This window comes from Corticium candelabrum, chromosome 1 (assembly GCF_963422355.1).
Source record: "Corticium candelabrum chromosome 1, ooCorCand1.1, whole genome shotgun sequence".
Classification (NCBI taxonomy): domain Eukaryota; kingdom Metazoa; phylum Porifera; class Homoscleromorpha; order Homosclerophorida; family Plakinidae; genus Corticium; species Corticium candelabrum.
The window spans coordinates 3,537,741-3,555,074 of record NC_085085.1 but is presented as its reverse complement, the minus strand read 5'-3'; the positions used below and the strand labels follow the sequence as shown (position 1 = coordinate 3,555,074).

Genomic DNA, 17,334 nt, shown 5'->3' with positions numbered 1-17,334 from the left:
TATGTCTAGAGAGCTGATTCATAGGATTGCAGTTTCCATCATTCATGAACGTAAGCAGAGAGAGACTGGCGCGTGAAAACTTCTGCAAGGTATGATATACTCGTACAAATTCTGGTCTATAGCCTTAGTAGGATAGGTGGATATTAAAGAACAGTGAGTATAAACCAAGTGGCCTCGGAATCCTCTCTCCACTCGGTAACCCCACGCAAAATTCATTCTGTCGATTGTGAGAGTGCAAAAGTCTCATTCTACGTAGACATGCAAGCGAAATTCTTGTGCAAGTCATGGCAACGCCACTGTTTCTATGGACGTAGCTATAGCTTCTATTACAACTACATATAGATCTAAAGTCTAAAGATAGAGCAGTTAATATATCAGTTTCTTTATCCGGGAGTTGGCAAACATGGATTTCCGTTGTCTCTGCTCGCTAGTGTTCTGTCTCCTATCTTTCTGCACATGCAGTCAAAGCCTGAGACAAGCGACAGGTAACTATAGCTAACTAATATAGATATGCATGTTTTGTGTGCACGCACCGAAACTCAACACACTCTAACAGGTCTAAATCAGCAGCTGATGCAGGCACGTTCACGAGCGCAGTCTTACGTTTTGTTTGCATTCAGAATGTCACAAGGGCGTGAATGGTTGCATGCATGATAACTTTTTTATATTTTCACGCTCTAGGCTCCCCCTGCAGACAACGGCTTTCGTTCAACTTCACGTTTAGATAAAAGCGATCTTTAGTATTTGTGCTGAATAGTTATTGCCAGTTAGCGAAACGTACGGAGCGACTCATGGCGATAGCTCGGTATATCAGCCTACGCAATTAACTCCCTACGCATGAGCTCGAACACACCAGACTCGACCTCGACCAAACAAGTAGGAACATCTTGGTTAAATCTTGCTGTTTGCCTTCTCCGCAGTGACTTGATCCATATCACCACGATTCAGTGCCAAAATTACCTTCTTGTAGTTACATGCTCGCGCATGCAGCTCTCAGATGTTTTACCATTCAGTTACTTTTGTGTTATTCTGCATGCTGCGAGACATATTATACTATTGTTATAATATTGTACGTACGTAACCCAGGGTTGCTGTTTCCATGGTAATAGGGTAGGGTCAAATTGTGGCCCCAGATTGACAACAAGGTTTCAGAGCTTGACTGGCGTGTAGAGAAATATCATGTACTTAAACTCCTGTTGGCAGGAGAATTATGATAAAAGATGTGCAGGTTATTTCCACATAAGCTGATTAATTGACCAAGAGTAGTAATCCAAAGACTGACAGTTCATACCATACCCATTCGATGAAATCCTTGATGGACTTCTTGTACCATCAAGACTTTCAAACTGTTGACTGGACTGCACACTCTTGCAACTGAAATGAGCAAACTTGGCACTGCTGCTTTACTGCAAGCCTTGCTCCACACTTTGCAAAGGCAGAGCCTGGTTTCAATAACACATAGCAAGGCACTGCCTGGATAAAAATATTAAAGCTTTTCTGTCAATTATTACCTCTGACAAGAAATCAACAGAAACATTTTTGAGGGACTGAGTAAGATCATTTCTTCAGTTGGTAGCAGCTAGCATAGTGGCATAGATGTATTAGACTATTCTATATTCTACAGCAGTTCTTCTAGTACAAATTTATGCATCAAAAATATACGATATTTAATATCAATAATTGAAAAGTTACATTAATGTCAACATCTGTGGACCAAAGTCGCTTGCCCTTGGGGCTACAATTTGGGCTCTGTCAAATTCAAACAATTACCGTGTACGTGGATTATCATCACGTGTTGTTGATCTCTATCTCTAGCTGTTTCTCTAATTTTCTTCATTTGTCTAGAAGCTCAAATAATTCGCCTTCAAAGCAGTGTTGAATATGCAGGAAGAGTGGAGATCTATGATGGTGGAATGTGGGGAACTGTTTGTGATGATGAGTGGGATATGGACGATGCAGCTGTTGTTTGTCGTCAGTTGGGATACTCTCGTGCTGTAGCTGCTCGTACATCTGCATACTATGGGCAGGGATCAGGTACCATAAAGATGACCAATGTTCAGTGTCTTGGCAGTGAGACCAAACTGCAAGACTGCAAATCTTCCAAATGGAATAGCCACACCCACAATTGCAACCACAGTCAAGATGCTGGAGTTGAATGCGGTAAGATCCTTGTAAAAACTACAAATTCATAAACACAATTTTCAAAGACAAACTTTCTGTCTACAAGTAGATGCCATAACATCACGCCAAACGTCAAAATTTCGCGAAGGATACTGTCTGGGAATAGACTAGTCAATGCATAAGCGTTGCATAGGTTGTTTCAGAAGTTTAAGAAGCGAAACATAACAATCTTGTGCAACATATTATGCTGCATTGCGTTTGAGAATATGCAGTGAGGCAGGAAATTGATTGGAGGCTATGCTTCCTTTGGCTCCCGGTTTTACGCCTATGCAATGCCAGATGCTGCCTGCATATCTTAATAGTAGTTCCATTTCAATACTGCTTGTACGTATGTACAACTGCAGTAGCAAAACAACAGATAGCACACTGGCCAAACATCGAGTGAGTTTGCTTTGCACAGTCTATCTGCGCATTCCAAACTCATGCACCTGAGCGGGTTTGCTATACAGAAACTGTGTTGCCAGTACTCTCGTACACATAGAAGAACGTCATTCTCTTATGCCGTTCTCATCTTGATTCGTTAATAAATAAAGAAACTAAACTGTTGACTTATAGTTTGGAGACTTTGTAACAAACAAAATGTAGAAATGCTACAGTAGAGATATTTAAAGCTTCCAGCCAGTTCTTAGTGACTCACCCTTGGCACTAAAACTAATGAATTGTCCTTCTCTGTATGTGACTCTTATAGAAAAAGAACTGACGTTTGCAAATACATCGCTTACAGTTCCACCTAGTTTTCGATCAAATGGTAAAGAATTACGTAAAAGAAGGTTTACAGCTCGATCGACAAGAAGACCATGGTGGTGGTTTACAAAAACAGAACAGTCCACTACACCATCGTGGTGGTGGCATACAACTACAAAAGAGCCTACTACTGAATCAACTACAGGTACACCACAGTGGTGGTGGAAAACAACACAAGCACAGCCTACTACCACATCAACTACTGCTACACCACGGTGGTGGTGGAGAACAACACAAGCAAAACCTACAACCACATCAACTACTGGTACACCACGGTGGTGGTGGAGAACAACACAAGCACAGCCTACAACCACATCAACTACTGGTACACCACGATGGTGGTGGAGAACAACACAAGCACAGCCTACAACCACATCAACTACCGGTACACCACGGTGGTGGTGGAGAACAACACAAGCACAGCCTACAACCACATCAACTACAGGTACACCACAGTGATGGTGGAGAACAACACAAGCACAGCCTACAACCACATCAACTACTGGTACACCACGGTGGTGGTGGAGAACAACACAAGCACAGCCTACAACCACATCAACTACTGGTACACCACGGTGGTGGTGGAGAACAACACAAGCACAGCCTACAACCACATCAACTACCGGTACACCACAATGGTGGTGGAGAACAACACAAGCACAGCCTACAACCACATCAACTACTGGTACACCACGATGGTGGTGGAGAACAACACAAGCACAGCCTACAACCACATCAACTACTGGTACACCACGGTGGTGGTGGAGAACAACACAAGCACAGCCTACGACCACATCAACTACTGGTACACCACGGTGGTGGTGGAGAACAACACAAGCACAGCCTACAACCACATCAACTACTGGTACACCACGATGGTGGTGGAGAACAACACAAGCACAGCCTACAACCACATCAACTACTGCTACACCACGGTGGTGGTGGAGAACAACACAAGCAAAACCTACAACCACATCAACTACTGGTACACCACGGTGGTGGTGGAGAACAACACAAGCACAGCCTACAACCACATCAACTACTGGTACACCACAGTGGTGGTGGAGAACAACACAAGCACAGCCTACAACCACATCAACTACTGGTACACCACGGTGGTGGTGGAGAACAACACAAGCACAGCCTACAACCACATCAACTACTGGTACACCACGGTGATGGTGGAGAACAACACAAGCACAGCCTACAACCACATCAACTACTGGTACACCACAATGGTGGTGGAGAACAACACAAGCACAGCCCACAACCACATCAACTACTGGTACACCACGATGGTGGTGGAGAACAACACAAGCACAGCCTACAACCACATCAACTACTGGTACACCACGGTGGTGGTGGAGAACAACACAAGCACAGCCTACAACCACATCAACTACTGGTACACCACGGTGGTGGTGGAGAACAACACAAGCACAGCCTACAACCACATCAACTACTGGTACACCACGGTGGTGGTGGAGAACAACACAAGCACAACCTACAACCACATCAACTACTGGTACACCACGGTGGTGGTGGAGAACAACACAAGCACAGCCTACTACCAAATCAACTACTGGTACACCACGGTGGTGGTGGAGAACAACACAAGCACAACCTACAACCACATCAACTACTGGTACACCACGATGGTGGTGGAGAACAACACAAGCACAGCCTACTACCAAATCAACTACTGGTACACCACGGTGGTGGTGGAGAACAACACAAGCACAGCCTACAACCACATCAACTACTGGTACACCACGATGGTGGTGGAGAACAACACAAGCACAGCCTACTACCAAATCAACTACTGGTACACCACGATGGTGGTGGAGAACAACGCAAGCACAACCTACAACCACATCAACTACTGGTACACCACGATGGTGGTGGAGAACAACACAAGCACAGCCTACTACCAAATCAACTACTGGTACACCACGGTGGTGGTGGAGAACAACACAAGCACAACCTACAACCACATCAACTACTGGTACACCACGATGGTGGTGGAGAACAACACAAGCACAGCCTACAACCACATCAACTACTGGTACACCACGATGGTGGTGGAGAACAACACAAGCACAGCCTACTACCAAATCAACTACTGGTACACCACGATGGTGGTGGAGAACAACGCAAGCACAACCTACAACCACATCAACTACTGGTACACCACGATGGTGGTGGAGAACAACACAAGCACAGCCTACTACCAAATCAACTACTGGTACACCACGGTGGTGGTGGAGAACAACACAAGCACAACCTACAACCACATCAACTACTGGTACACCACGATGGTGGTGGAGAACAACACAAGCACAGCCTACTACGAAATCAACTACTGGTACACCACGGTGGTGGTGGAGAACAACACAAGCACAACCTACAACCACATCAACTACTGGTACACCACGATGGTGGTGGAGAACAACACAAGCACAGCCTACTACCAAATCAACTACTGGTACACCACGGTGGTGGTGGAGAACAACACAAGCACAGCGTACAACCACATCAACTACTGGTACACCACGATGGTGGTGGAGAACAACACAAGCACAGCCTACAACCACATCAACTACTGGTACACCACGGTGGTGGTGGAAAACAACACAAGCACAATCCAGTACTAAACCAACCACTACCACACCATGGTGGCACACAACAACAGAAAAGCCTACTACGGCACAGTGGCCACAGCTAACAACAACAGAAAAGCCTACAACAGCACAACGGTTGGGACTGAGAACTACAAAGCAGCCTACAGCACCACAATGGTTATGGTTCACAACAGCAGCACAGTCTACTCTTCAATCAACCACTAGTAGGCCACAGTCATGGCAACACACAACACCAGACCAGCCTACTTTTCAACCTAGATATGTGGAAGGAGATGTTCGGCTCGTTGGGGGCAGTTCATTCAATGAAGGTCGAGTTGAAATACTTCACAAGTAAGCAATTTAATAAGGAAGTGTATATTACCATAACTTTAATGTGCAGTCTCTGCATACAAATTGCTTTGTTTCTAGTGGCAGATGGGGCTCTGTGTGCGACAATTTTTGGGATGAAGATGATGCAAACGTGGTGTGCCATCAACTTGGCTTTGAAAAGGCAGACAAGCTACACACACCAGCATACTTCAACAATCTTTCACCCACTCCACCCGTTTGGCTTAATTCTGTCAGTTGTACTGGATATGAAGAATCATTGTCACGATGCTATTTTACTACTTGGGGAGGTGAAGAATGCGTTCACGGGAGACAAGTGGGCGTTGTTTGTGGTATGACCTGCCTCACTTGCATGTGAACTGCAAAACCCAAATTTGACTCAGATTTCGTTGTAGTGAGCCATACAGCAGATTCCACATCTTCGTCCGATTCAGGTTTGATCAGTTCATTATGATGATTGTTACCTAAACTCTTTACAATAGTCAAGGTTTTGTTTTTAGTTAACGTTGTAGCAATTGCTGTGGGTGTCAGCGTTGCTCTAGTGGGAGTGCTCATCGCCACTGCTGTCTGCTCTATCTTATGGTGTCGAAAACACCGCTACGCCACCTATACTCCTCTGACAAATGAAAGCTCTTCAATCAGTAACACAAACCCACAATTCGAATTGATGGCTAATCCACAAGCACAGTCAGCACTGTTCAGTCAGATTCCACTGACACCATCAGCACCATTAGATGAGATTCTACCAACGCAGTCAACAGCTGTTCTGATTCAAAGTCCTGGCGATACTGCACCTCTTGATTACAACCTCTATTCTGAAGACAGGCCGTGCCCTCAATTTGTTCGTCCCAACTCTGATCAACCTCCTCCCTACAGCATGTATAATCAAGATATGCCATGTTCGACACAGCTACAACCGATAGTTTGCCCTCCTCTATCTCAAAATCAATCGTCACCATCCACTAAGTGACTAATCACCAACTAAATGTTTAGAACAAACAGAAACTTGGACATGTGAAAAGAGTGTCGGTAAATGTCAAAAGCACTGCATGCATGCCGTAAACAGTTATAGCCTGAGGGTTGCAAACAATCTGAAATGATTCTTGTTGTTGCTGCTGTATGTATGTATGAATTAAAAATACAATAAAACATATATAACAAGTACCACACATATCTAACAGTACTCCATTTTCTATTACACATATGCTGTTTGTTTGTGTGTGTGTGTGTGTGTGTGTGTGTGTGTGTGTGTGTGTGTGTGTGTGTGTGTGTGTGTGTGTGTGTGTGTGTGTGTGTGTGCAGTATATTCCACAGCCTAAACACATTAAAACCATTGCCTCAACAGTATCATCATCAATGAGCCATCTACTCTCAACGATAACAAAACTTGTCCATAAGACTGGAACAGTATAAAATGCCAAGCTGTTGTACAGAACACTAAATCCAGATTTTGATGACCATTGGAATTTCTGGTAGGGTAACTGCATCCTACTGATTTTTATGTAATGACTGAAAGAGCAGAGTAGATCAGAAATGTTTTGGCTATAGTAGGAAATAGTATAGCTATATTCATAACACCACAAACCATACAGCAAGTCTCTCTCAGACAAATATGCCTTTAGCATGTAAATTCTACTGAATAAAGTTACACTAAATGCAGGACTAGTAATAAAGGGTATGATGGCCTTCGTGCAGCACTAACATAAAACCTGTTTTCAGTAAACCATCTACACCAAAAGCATCTAAAGGTAACCATTAAGACTAAATTGTTAGGCAGTGTTTCCGCTGGCCGATCGACAATAGCCAAATGCCAATTCATCATTGCAAAGTTGTCTAGCTGTTACAGTGTACCGTGCACGCCTGTATCCGTATCTTTGAAGCACAGTTGCTACAGCTTGCTAAGAATTAGCAAGGACTAGAAGGCTAATCTATTGCGCATTCTCTATTCATGGCTGGGCACTCTCTTTGCGGCTTCTGCAAGTGTCGAACTAGAAATGAGGTTCTGGAAATGACAGTGTGGAAGTAAAATGGAAAGAGACTGATGGTAGAAACTATGACAATGGATGATGATGACAATGATGACCTCAATGATGCTGAACTTTGATGATGCTGAACACTAAAGTGCAGAAACTTCAAGACTTTGATTTTGACAGGTTTTAAAATTTTGGTATAAAAAGCCAAGAAGGATATGGTGCTGACCTCTTGTAGTCTAGTTTGTAGTTTAGTTTGTGGACATAGTCTTATCAAAGTCATGTTCCTTTGAAAATGACTTGTGTCAGACTAATTTGTGACAATTAACAAATGTTGCCTGCCTGTACATGAATCAATAGTAACTGTTGTCTTTTAGATAGTTAGCTGTTTAATGTTTGTGTGATTATTCCTTGGCTCTGAAATAAGGTGCTTGGCTACAAATGAACCAACTTTTCTAGCCAAATGGCTACTAATTGAAATTTTCCAGTGGAAACACTGTCAGTAACAGTTAAGTCTCTCTGACACTGCACTGCACGCATAGCAAAAACAGACTAAGTGATAAATATCTCTGCGTTGATATATATTAATTAGTAAACTCAAGTCTTCTTTATTGCTTCTGTATAAATCTAAATACAATCTTCAGAGTTCCAATATTTTAACAAATCATATCTTTCAATTTCAGTAGTTTGCTACATTGTTAGTAATTTCACTCATCTGGAATGTCACACTGTTCTCCACCTTCTTGATCGCAGCATTCTCTATGGCTAAAGTAGCTACTCATAGTTGCTGTTTCGAGTGGAAGACAAGACTTTCGACCACTGTTTTGCACGGTAGACATAACAAGACCCGGTTCGCACACACAGCTATAATTACCTGCTCCCAAACGTTCACAATGTGCTAGCTGTGGGCAATCATTACCGTTCCATGAGCAATAGTCAATATCTATAAAAAAATCGTTAATTTATAATAATGCATTTTGTTCGAAATCCCAAAAATGATTTACCAAGAATGAAAAGACCTTCACCCTCTGATGTAGGTGTAGCAGTCCACTCAGTTCCCCATTGCACTGATGACTTCAACATGCCATTAGTAGTAAAGCCTGCATATTCAGCAACAAGCTAGTGCAACAACAGACTACATTTCAATTTAAAGATAACTTTTACCTAAGCAGTATCTATTTTCCATGCATTTCTGTTTCAAAGCCTCATTGTCACCCTTGTATTGATCAGCGAACAGATAATCACCACCTGGAGAATCCACGCCCTACAGATAATGTTACCACACTACAGATTGATGCATACATAAACAATATCATTAAGATCAATAAGTGGCCAAGTCACAAAACCACCATACAAATTATCTATGTACATACAATATGTGGCTGTATGTAACCGTGTGTGTGTGTGTGTGTGTGTGTGTGTGTGTGTGCATGTGTGTGCGTGTGTGCATGTGTGTGTGTGTGTGTGTGTGTGTGTGTGTGTGTGTGTGTGTGTGTGTCTGTGTGTGTGTGTGTGTGTGTCTGTGTGTGTCTGTGTGTGTGTGTGTGTGTGTCTGTGTGTGTGTGTGTGTGTCTGTGTGTGTGTGTGTGTCTGTGTGTGTGTCTGTGTCTGTGTGTGTGTCTGTGTCTGTGTCTGTGTCTGTGTCTGTGTGTGTGTGTGTGTGTGTGTGTGTGTGTGTGTGTGTGTGTGTGTCTGTGTGTGTGTGTGTGTGTGTGTGTGTGTGTGTGTGTGTGTGTGTGTACGTGTGTACATGCACATATGTATATAGCAAGCCCTTTCCACTGTGCTATAAAACACTGGCCACGCAAGAACCCAAAAATCAGGTGATGGAAGACACGATGAAGCAATATAAATTAATGCCCTAATAAGTATACACAAATAGATGTCCTTTCTGTTATCAACCCTTAGCAAAAGTTAGAATAAACAATATAAATTATGGTTAAAATTGCATTACTAGTAACGTTTGTCAGTCCACTGGACCTATTTGTCTATGTGTCTATACATCTATAAATTATTAGAGCACAATCTCATGCACTAGAGCCATTAGCATATAAAAATATTTTGAGAAAAATGATGGGTATGTAGGGATGGGTATGTACTTATTCATGCTCATCTCCTACATCACAATCCAGTCCTGTGAGAGTCACACACAACTGCTGCGTTTTAATAACATTTAGGTAAAAAGATTGGGATGTAGGAGATGAGCATGATTAAGTACATACCCATCCCTACATACCCATCCCTACATGCCCATCCCTACATACCCATCATTTTCTCATATATTTTTTATTTCTTAAAGAAATCTGGATAGCATGTGTTTGGATACTGTTGTATGAGCAGCTATTTTAAAATCGTCGCATCAGAGAGTGCGGCATCCGAGCAACATTGATTGATTGCATCAATAAACAACTCTGATGCATCAATAAACAACTGCCATCTTTCTTTACACTCGATTAGCTACATAGCAGCTGGCAGATGTACGGAACAACATTGATTGCATCAATAAACAACTCCCACACATCTCTACAGTCCAAGCATACAGTACAAGCTCATGGACAGCACCCCGTTGAGCATAGTCATACATTTCAACATTCAAATACACGCAACTGTAAGCACACTGTGAAAGTGGCATGGCAGCTAATTATAAGGTCCCAAACGGTAGTTTCCACCAGCTAATAATAGGTATGTAATTAAATGTAGGCTAAAATGTACACACATGACCGGAAACAACATGGCATTGTGGAAGCTCGTGTAGAATTGCGAAGCAACAGCCGACATGATACTGGGTGGACTTTGCACAGTTCTAGATGTTGGGTCAGTGCAATTCCTCGGACAAGAATGAATCGTTTAGTATGACTCTCGTCGTTGTAGCTGCTTCGAGTGAGGTGCTAGCCTGGCTGACAAAAGCAAATGTGAAAGAACAAATCGCGTTTTTTACTTGCCGATTATGGCTTCTGAGACGTCTAGTGTCAGCATTAGTAGTCTGGATACCATTCAGACCGTCACAGTCGACCGTTATGTGGCTCTGAGATGTTTTGCTGAGTTATAAGAAATCTGGATAGCACATGTTTGGATACTTTTACATGGGTGGCCATTTTAAAATAGTCGCATCCCTATATAGAGAGTGCTACCTCACTTTCTGATACATGTCAAATCTGCAAACTAGACCATCAACCAACGTGGCAACAAATTGTCAAGAAACTATCAAATGGTACTGACTAGTTTTTTCACGTAAAATGAGTTTCAATAAGACACTCAATACACAAATTTTCACTCACACAGACCTACCTCAAAAAATACAAATTCTGCATTTCTCTTCAATCGTTCCCATTCCTCAACATTCTCACTGACTTCCGATATGTTCTTTTGATATTGAATGTCGCTAGTAAGCCTAACAATTCACAAAATATCCTTACAAAATAGCATTACTAATAACTTGTTCATGCTGCAATAGATAATACCGAGAAACACAATCGTCACCCCAATGATCAGCAGGGCAAATGCAAGCATACTTCCCAGGATCTGCAACCATACATAATACAGCACTTGTCATAGACAAGTTATAGACACAGTTTATGTTGTATTACCTTCTGAGACACAGCGAGCAGTTTTAGAACAAGAATGTAGGTCAGCCGCACACACATCAATATCTACTCATAGATAATGCACCACAGGTACAGAGCAACATTGAAATTGGGCTGACTGACCAGCAATATAAAGCCCAAGCCCAGAGTCATCACTCCTTGATGAACCAATCATTGCTTCTATGGACACGACTCTTGTCTTTAGTGTGCCATCGGTAGTAAATGCAACACATCTATCCAACTCTTGACATAATTTCATCAACATCTACACATAACAACACTCTCATTAAGTTAGTTCGTGTAGCACAAGCAGTCAGTCGTCTAGACACCTCAGTATTACTATTCATTTCAGGATATTTCACTAAATCATAGCCTGGTGAGGTCATACCTACAAATGAGATATAGAGTATATCGCAATAACATGAAATAGGTAGACAATCTTGCCTTCATAGAAGATGAAATCTGACTTTACAATTATGGGCAATGAAATCTTATTCTTATTAGCATGTTGAATAAACCTAAGAAACGAATTGTTATATATTTATAATAATAACTAAAGCACTAACTAGCCAGCAAACAAAAACACAAATGCACCTATATATACTGCACGCACACACACACCTAAAAAATCCTAAATGTCAGGAGCTGCCTCTCAGAGGTCACGCCTCCAGCTGTTTAGCTGGGCCCTGTGCGCTACTCAGGGAACTCTGGGCCAGCGCTAGCAAACTCCTGGAGCCGGGCCAGGCACTCGCAGGAGCACCGACTTGTGAAGCCAACTGTGGTGTGAGCACCCAAAGTCTCAATAGGACCCCCAGTGGCTGATGTCATGGCACAGCCAATGGCCGCTTACGACCACAGTCAATGACCAGGTACTGATTTATACTCCTGAGTCGAGAGAAGCAAATGTGTGTTAGTTTCTTGCTTAAAGAAATTATGCCCTAGCTCGCCATCACTGTGACTTGAACTTGCGCCCCTTCAAGGCCCCGGATGTAAACACTCCATAAGATGACTCTCTAACCAACTGAGCTATCACACCACACACATCACACACACACACACACACACACACACACACACACACACACACACTCACACACACACACACACACACACACACACACACACACACACACATGTGCACACACACATGTGCACACACACACACACACACACACACACACACAACTGTACGGTTCTCTACCAAATTGATTTATGGTAATCAAAAGATTATCTATATGCAAATACCTTTGACGGATGTCACTGACATGCAGTTTCAGCTTCCTGACTCTCTTTGCCACGGCTTCTTCCTTTTGACGTAACTTACGCAGCATTTGTTCTTCAACAAGTCCAGTCCAGTATTTATGAGATCTAGATGGAATGGAAGTTTGCATCTCCATTTGTCTAGACTTACGATACTCCAACAGCCAGTCAACAAAAAGCTTAATGCCTGCAACAGAATGCAACACACTAGCATCAAGATATACCACACAAGACACAAACAAGATAGAGACTTGACTTAATAAAACTAAGTTACTAAGACCTTTGTACATCATTGAATCTGGAGGCACCAACGCAATAAAGGTTAAGTAACCTAACACATAAACACGTCGTATTGTATGACACACACACACACACACACACACACACACACACACACACACACACACACGTGCAAACAGACAGACAGACAGACAGACAGGAAGACAGACAGACAGACAGACAGACAGGAAGACAGACAGGAAGACAGACAGACAGACAAACAGACAGACAAACAGACCAACAGACATCAGTAAGTGCTGACACATAGACCAAACAAGCACTTAGCTCCATGAAAACCCATCGCACTCATTATACCGTAACATCAGAGACATCAATACAGTACCTAACACAAGTAGTTTTATCGCTCCAATTAATCCCAGAAAAATCTCAATTCTGACCATGTAAAAGAAACAAATAGCAATACCCCTGACTCTAGACCAGGAGCATATAGAAATCTGATAAGTCTCTGTAAACCTGTAATATGATGAGTGTGTGTAACAAGGTACTAACACTGCTCACAACATGCAAAATACAGTATGTTGGATAGCAAGCTCAGTGATCCAGCCATCCTGCCTAAAACAAGATACACGTAGCATCAACCTCACAAACCTCTGATAACCAGCAATTTGCAGGCGCAGATCTACCATTAGGCCCGACATGCCTGGGCACTAACGTCCATAAGAAGTGTGTCAGTTATTTTCCTGATGTGGTTCCCGGATGTTTAGCAGCAATCAAGCATAGAGTGTTCGAGATTAATTAAAGTAACTATGAATCTAAAAAACTTTGTTAGAAACCATCCGCTTAGAACTGAACTTACAAACCTTATTGACAAGAATTTTCATAGGATGATGTTTGCTGATACTAATTATGACAGCCACTTAATTGTAGTTGAGATGTCTATTAATATTAACCAAACACCACGCAAAACTGAATGCTGAATGTGTGCCTGATTTGCCAATATGTCGGGTCGTCTTATATGCCGTCTATGAAACCTACTTGAGTAGTTAGAGTAATACTTCATGTTACCTACAAACCTTGTTCAAGACTGATTTTTGGGTCGTAGCCAAGCACCTGTTTAGAGTGACTAATGTCGGCATACGTTTGTAGCAATTCTGTCGGTGGAAGAGGTAACTCATTCTACACAAACTGACATGAAACCATATCTCACATCCAACTACACAAAACACTCACAACAACAGCCTTTATGCCAAGAATTCTTTCAAGTAATGGAACAAGAGAAGTAAGAGGCTCAGGCTGGCCACGACCGAGATTGAAAACTTCGCCGCATCGCCGTGGTCTGTAACTCATTGCTGCTGTGATTCCGTCCACCACATCAGTCACATATGTGAAGTCACGCTCAACCGTCTCCGACCCACTGAAATTGCAAAAAATCACGTTGAAGACATCAATTTCGTATGAAACTGTTAAATGCATGCTATGTGCAAACAGCAGTCATGCTGTCAAATTATTGATATCAAATTAGTTAGAATGGATTTTGTAAAAATTCAGAGTTTTTAGCAACTCGCATTTAACAATTAACTTTTATTTAAGGTTTTATATTTTTTATATATTATTCTAAAAATAAAGAAATTCAAAAATTTAACTCGCATAAACAGACACAACAATAAATGTAACCCACAGATCAGATTGTGCAGATAGATAGCTGAAACAGTGTTTACAAATACACGATTTCTATTCTAGACATGCCGCACAGACTAAATCATATGGATAATACAGCCGGACCAATTGCTAAACAAAGTGACCTGTACCAAATACAATCAGGGTTGTTGTTACCATGGCAACAGAGCCTAAACTGGCAACAGAGCCTAAACTGGCAACAGAGCCTAAACTAGCTCCAAATAATTGTCTGTTGGCTCCAGGAGGCTCCAAGACTTAATCTCTGGTACCAATTTTTCTTAGCCTCGTAGCCTCAGGGGCAGACGAATGCGAATATAGGCTTCACATTTCTTAGGTGATTTTATATTCCACAGAAGTCAATAAGAGCTGCACGGACAGTACCATACGCATAAATTGGTTTCTGTGTAATACAGTCACCAAAGACTCTAGAGTGTAAATTTATGTGGCTCCACACTGGAGGACCACCTGCAGCCCTGATCAAACAAAATGAAATGTGACATGCAGTTGACCTTACTTTGTGTGAAACACTGGAACCCTTTCTCCATTCAGTATCTTGTCTGCAAACTTGTATGCAGCCATGTCCGGCCGTCCCCATGCTCCATAAACAGTAAAAAACCGAAGACCGACATGTCTCATTCCTGTCACATTACAATAAACAGCAGCCAGTCTCTCATTCGCCTGCTTTGTCATCGAATACACATTCCCAGGTCGTTTAAGAAGTTGAGCAATCGAAAAAGGCACTTTCGAGAGAGGTCCATAAACACTGGATGTGGAAGCATAAATTAAATAGACACCTCGAAATTGAGACACAATCTCCAGGAGATTAACAAAGCAATCGATATTATTGGCTGAATACAAATGCGGCTCCTTAACAGAGTAGCGCACGCCAGCCTGAGCGGCAAGATGAATGACACAACTAATGTTGAAGTCCCGTATCAGTTCACCCAGAAACGCCTCATCGCACACATCAGCGTGAAACATCCGCACGCCGTCTTTGCTCAACTCGTACGCACGCTCTCGTTTCAACCCAACGTCGTAGTAGTCGTTGAAGTTGTCGATTCCGACAACCGTCACTTGTTGACGTGCTGCTAACGTGCGACTGACGTGAAAACCAATGAAACCCGCCGCGCCCGTCACCAGCACGCGCGGGCAACGTACACAAACGCTCCCGAATTCTGCAGTAGCTGCAGCCAAACCTGTCGATGGCACGAATTCTGCACTCACATTACAACATCACTACAACGAACATGCATACACTCTGTCTTAGTCTTACAGAATATTATGACGAGGAAAGAGCGGTAGAGCACGTGAGAGAAACCCACCAGTGAGCTTCCTTTCCTTGAAACAACAGAAACCATTCTAGTTTCCTACTGTGCGCAGAATAAGTCGAATGTAGACGAAGCCATTTGCAAACTAAGTCTCGCGTGGCCAGACCTCCCGCAGCGCGTCTTACAAACCCAAACCGTCTGGGTAAGCGAGTCCACCTCGCGCAGCAACTTTGAGCTACAGATGCAGGCACGTGTTGCAATATTCGATTTGAACAAAATATTTTAGACTAATAGACACCGAGTATATGGAATTCCATCTCTAATAAGTTTATTGTCTGAAATATTTGGACGATTTCGTTAGCCGAAATATTCAATTTTCAATTTGCTTTTCGCATAGTTTACCAGATAAAACAATGCTTTAGTGTTAAAGTGTTGCAGACACTTTTGTGCAAAACTTTATATTTAAATTTATAAATTCATTAATATAAATTCTTAACATACATTTGTAGCACTGTACACTTCTCTTTACTAAGTGTAGCATGACTTCTTCGTATCCCATACTGCTTATAATTGCTTTTATAGCTCTAAGAACTCGTGACGTATGGAATACCGGCTTAGCAAGGTCTTTAATTAACGAGCGTGCAGAGTTAGAAGTCTCTCAACTAGCTGTGAGTGCGTCGTCGATTATCTCTAGTGAGATGATTGGGAAGAAAAATCGAACCAAACGGCTGCCTGCATGCATATAATATCAAACAAGATAAGCAACGAAACAAAGACACATGAAAGTACGAAGGCGAAGTGAATATCAGCAATGCGTCTGTACGCATGCGCGTTTTTGTTTACGTCGTAACTAGCAATGCTAGCTAGAGGACAACGTGCACGGGTGTTCCTTGATCGCGACATGAATCCGCAGTCGTGTTTTCCGTTCTAACTTATCTTCCGCATGTTGGATTGCTACATGCGCTTACGTACGCGTCGTCAGGACAATGAACGGTATGGTAATTTGTCTAGCCGTTGTCTGACTTTAATTGGCATTCGCAAACGTAGGAACTATGAGCATCCGTTTATTATCTAGGTAACGACAATGCGAGGATGTGGTTGCTAGCGTGGTATACAGTATATAAGTAACTCTGCTCGCTGCTACTTCATAACGACATTGTCATCTTGATCAATCTTTCAACGAGCAAGAGAGCTGGTCGATTTTATCTCTAGCGATTTCATACTCTATTACTGTTTCGTATATATTAACAGACTACGATTCAAGTTACATCCTTTTATCCATTCTCAATACTTGTCTAGAGTGTAGTTGTTCGATCGTAGAGTTCAAACTGCAGTCATGGCAACAGAAAAACATATCGTAGCCACAGCATTGACTTTGCTGCTGGCTGTGGGATCTGTGCGAAGCTCAAACAGTGTGAGTTGGCTAGCTGTCTAGCATGTA

At 42.4% G+C, this 17,334-nt stretch overlaps 2 protein-coding genes across 2 annotated transcripts in view; one reads left to right on the top strand and one right to left on the bottom strand.

Annotated features, from left to right (window-relative positions):
- The window catches only part of LOC134177136 (uncharacterized), a 16,529-nt gene extending 9,474 nt beyond the window's left edge, over positions 1-7,055 (top strand). The window contains exons 10-16 of the mRNA XM_062643907.1: positions 379-485; positions 1,846-2,160; positions 2,870-3,370; positions 4,484-5,897; positions 5,976-6,226; positions 6,290-6,328; positions 6,395-7,055. Of these exons, the coding sequence (XP_062499891.1) occupies positions 379-485; positions 1,846-2,160; positions 2,870-3,370; positions 4,484-5,897; positions 5,976-6,226; positions 6,290-6,328; positions 6,395-6,864 (3,097 nt within the window). The 3' untranslated portion in view covers positions 6,865-7,055. The remainder of the gene's footprint in view (positions 1-378; positions 486-1,845; positions 2,161-2,869; positions 3,371-4,483; positions 5,898-5,975; positions 6,227-6,289; positions 6,329-6,394) is intronic.
- A 1,391-nt stretch (positions 7,056-8,446) lies between these two features.
- LOC134186528 (uncharacterized) lies at positions 8,447-16,028 on the bottom strand. The gene is made up of 14 exons (XM_062654521.1): positions 15,899-16,028; positions 15,140-15,821; positions 14,179-14,362; positions 14,022-14,124; positions 12,694-12,895; positions 11,893-11,966; positions 11,778-11,836; positions 11,572-11,713; positions 11,452-11,514; positions 11,326-11,386; positions 11,153-11,255; positions 9,029-9,128; positions 8,869-8,964; positions 8,447-8,807 (listed from the first exon to the last, which is right to left on the bottom strand). The coding sequence occupies exons 1-14, from the start codon at positions 15,981-15,983 to the stop codon at positions 8,572-8,574; spliced, it is 2,190 nt and encodes a 729-aa protein (XP_062510505.1). The 5' UTR covers positions 15,984-16,028; the 3' UTR covers positions 8,447-8,571.
- Between the last annotated feature and the right edge of the window lie 1,306 nt (positions 16,029-17,334).

Coding starts and splice junctions, on each gene's coding strand:
- LOC134186528 (XM_062654521.1), bottom strand. CDS start 15,983: ATGGTTTCTGTTGTTTCAAGGAAAGGAAGCTCACTGGTGGGTTTCTCT. Junction 14,125..14,178: donor TTGGCATAAAGGCTGTTGTT/GTGAGTGTTTTG, acceptor CAGTTTGTGTAG/AATGAGTTACCTCTTCCACC. Junction 8,965..9,028: donor GGAAAATAGATACTGCTTAG/GTAAAAGTTATC, acceptor CTGAATATGCAG/GCTTTACTACTAATGGCATG.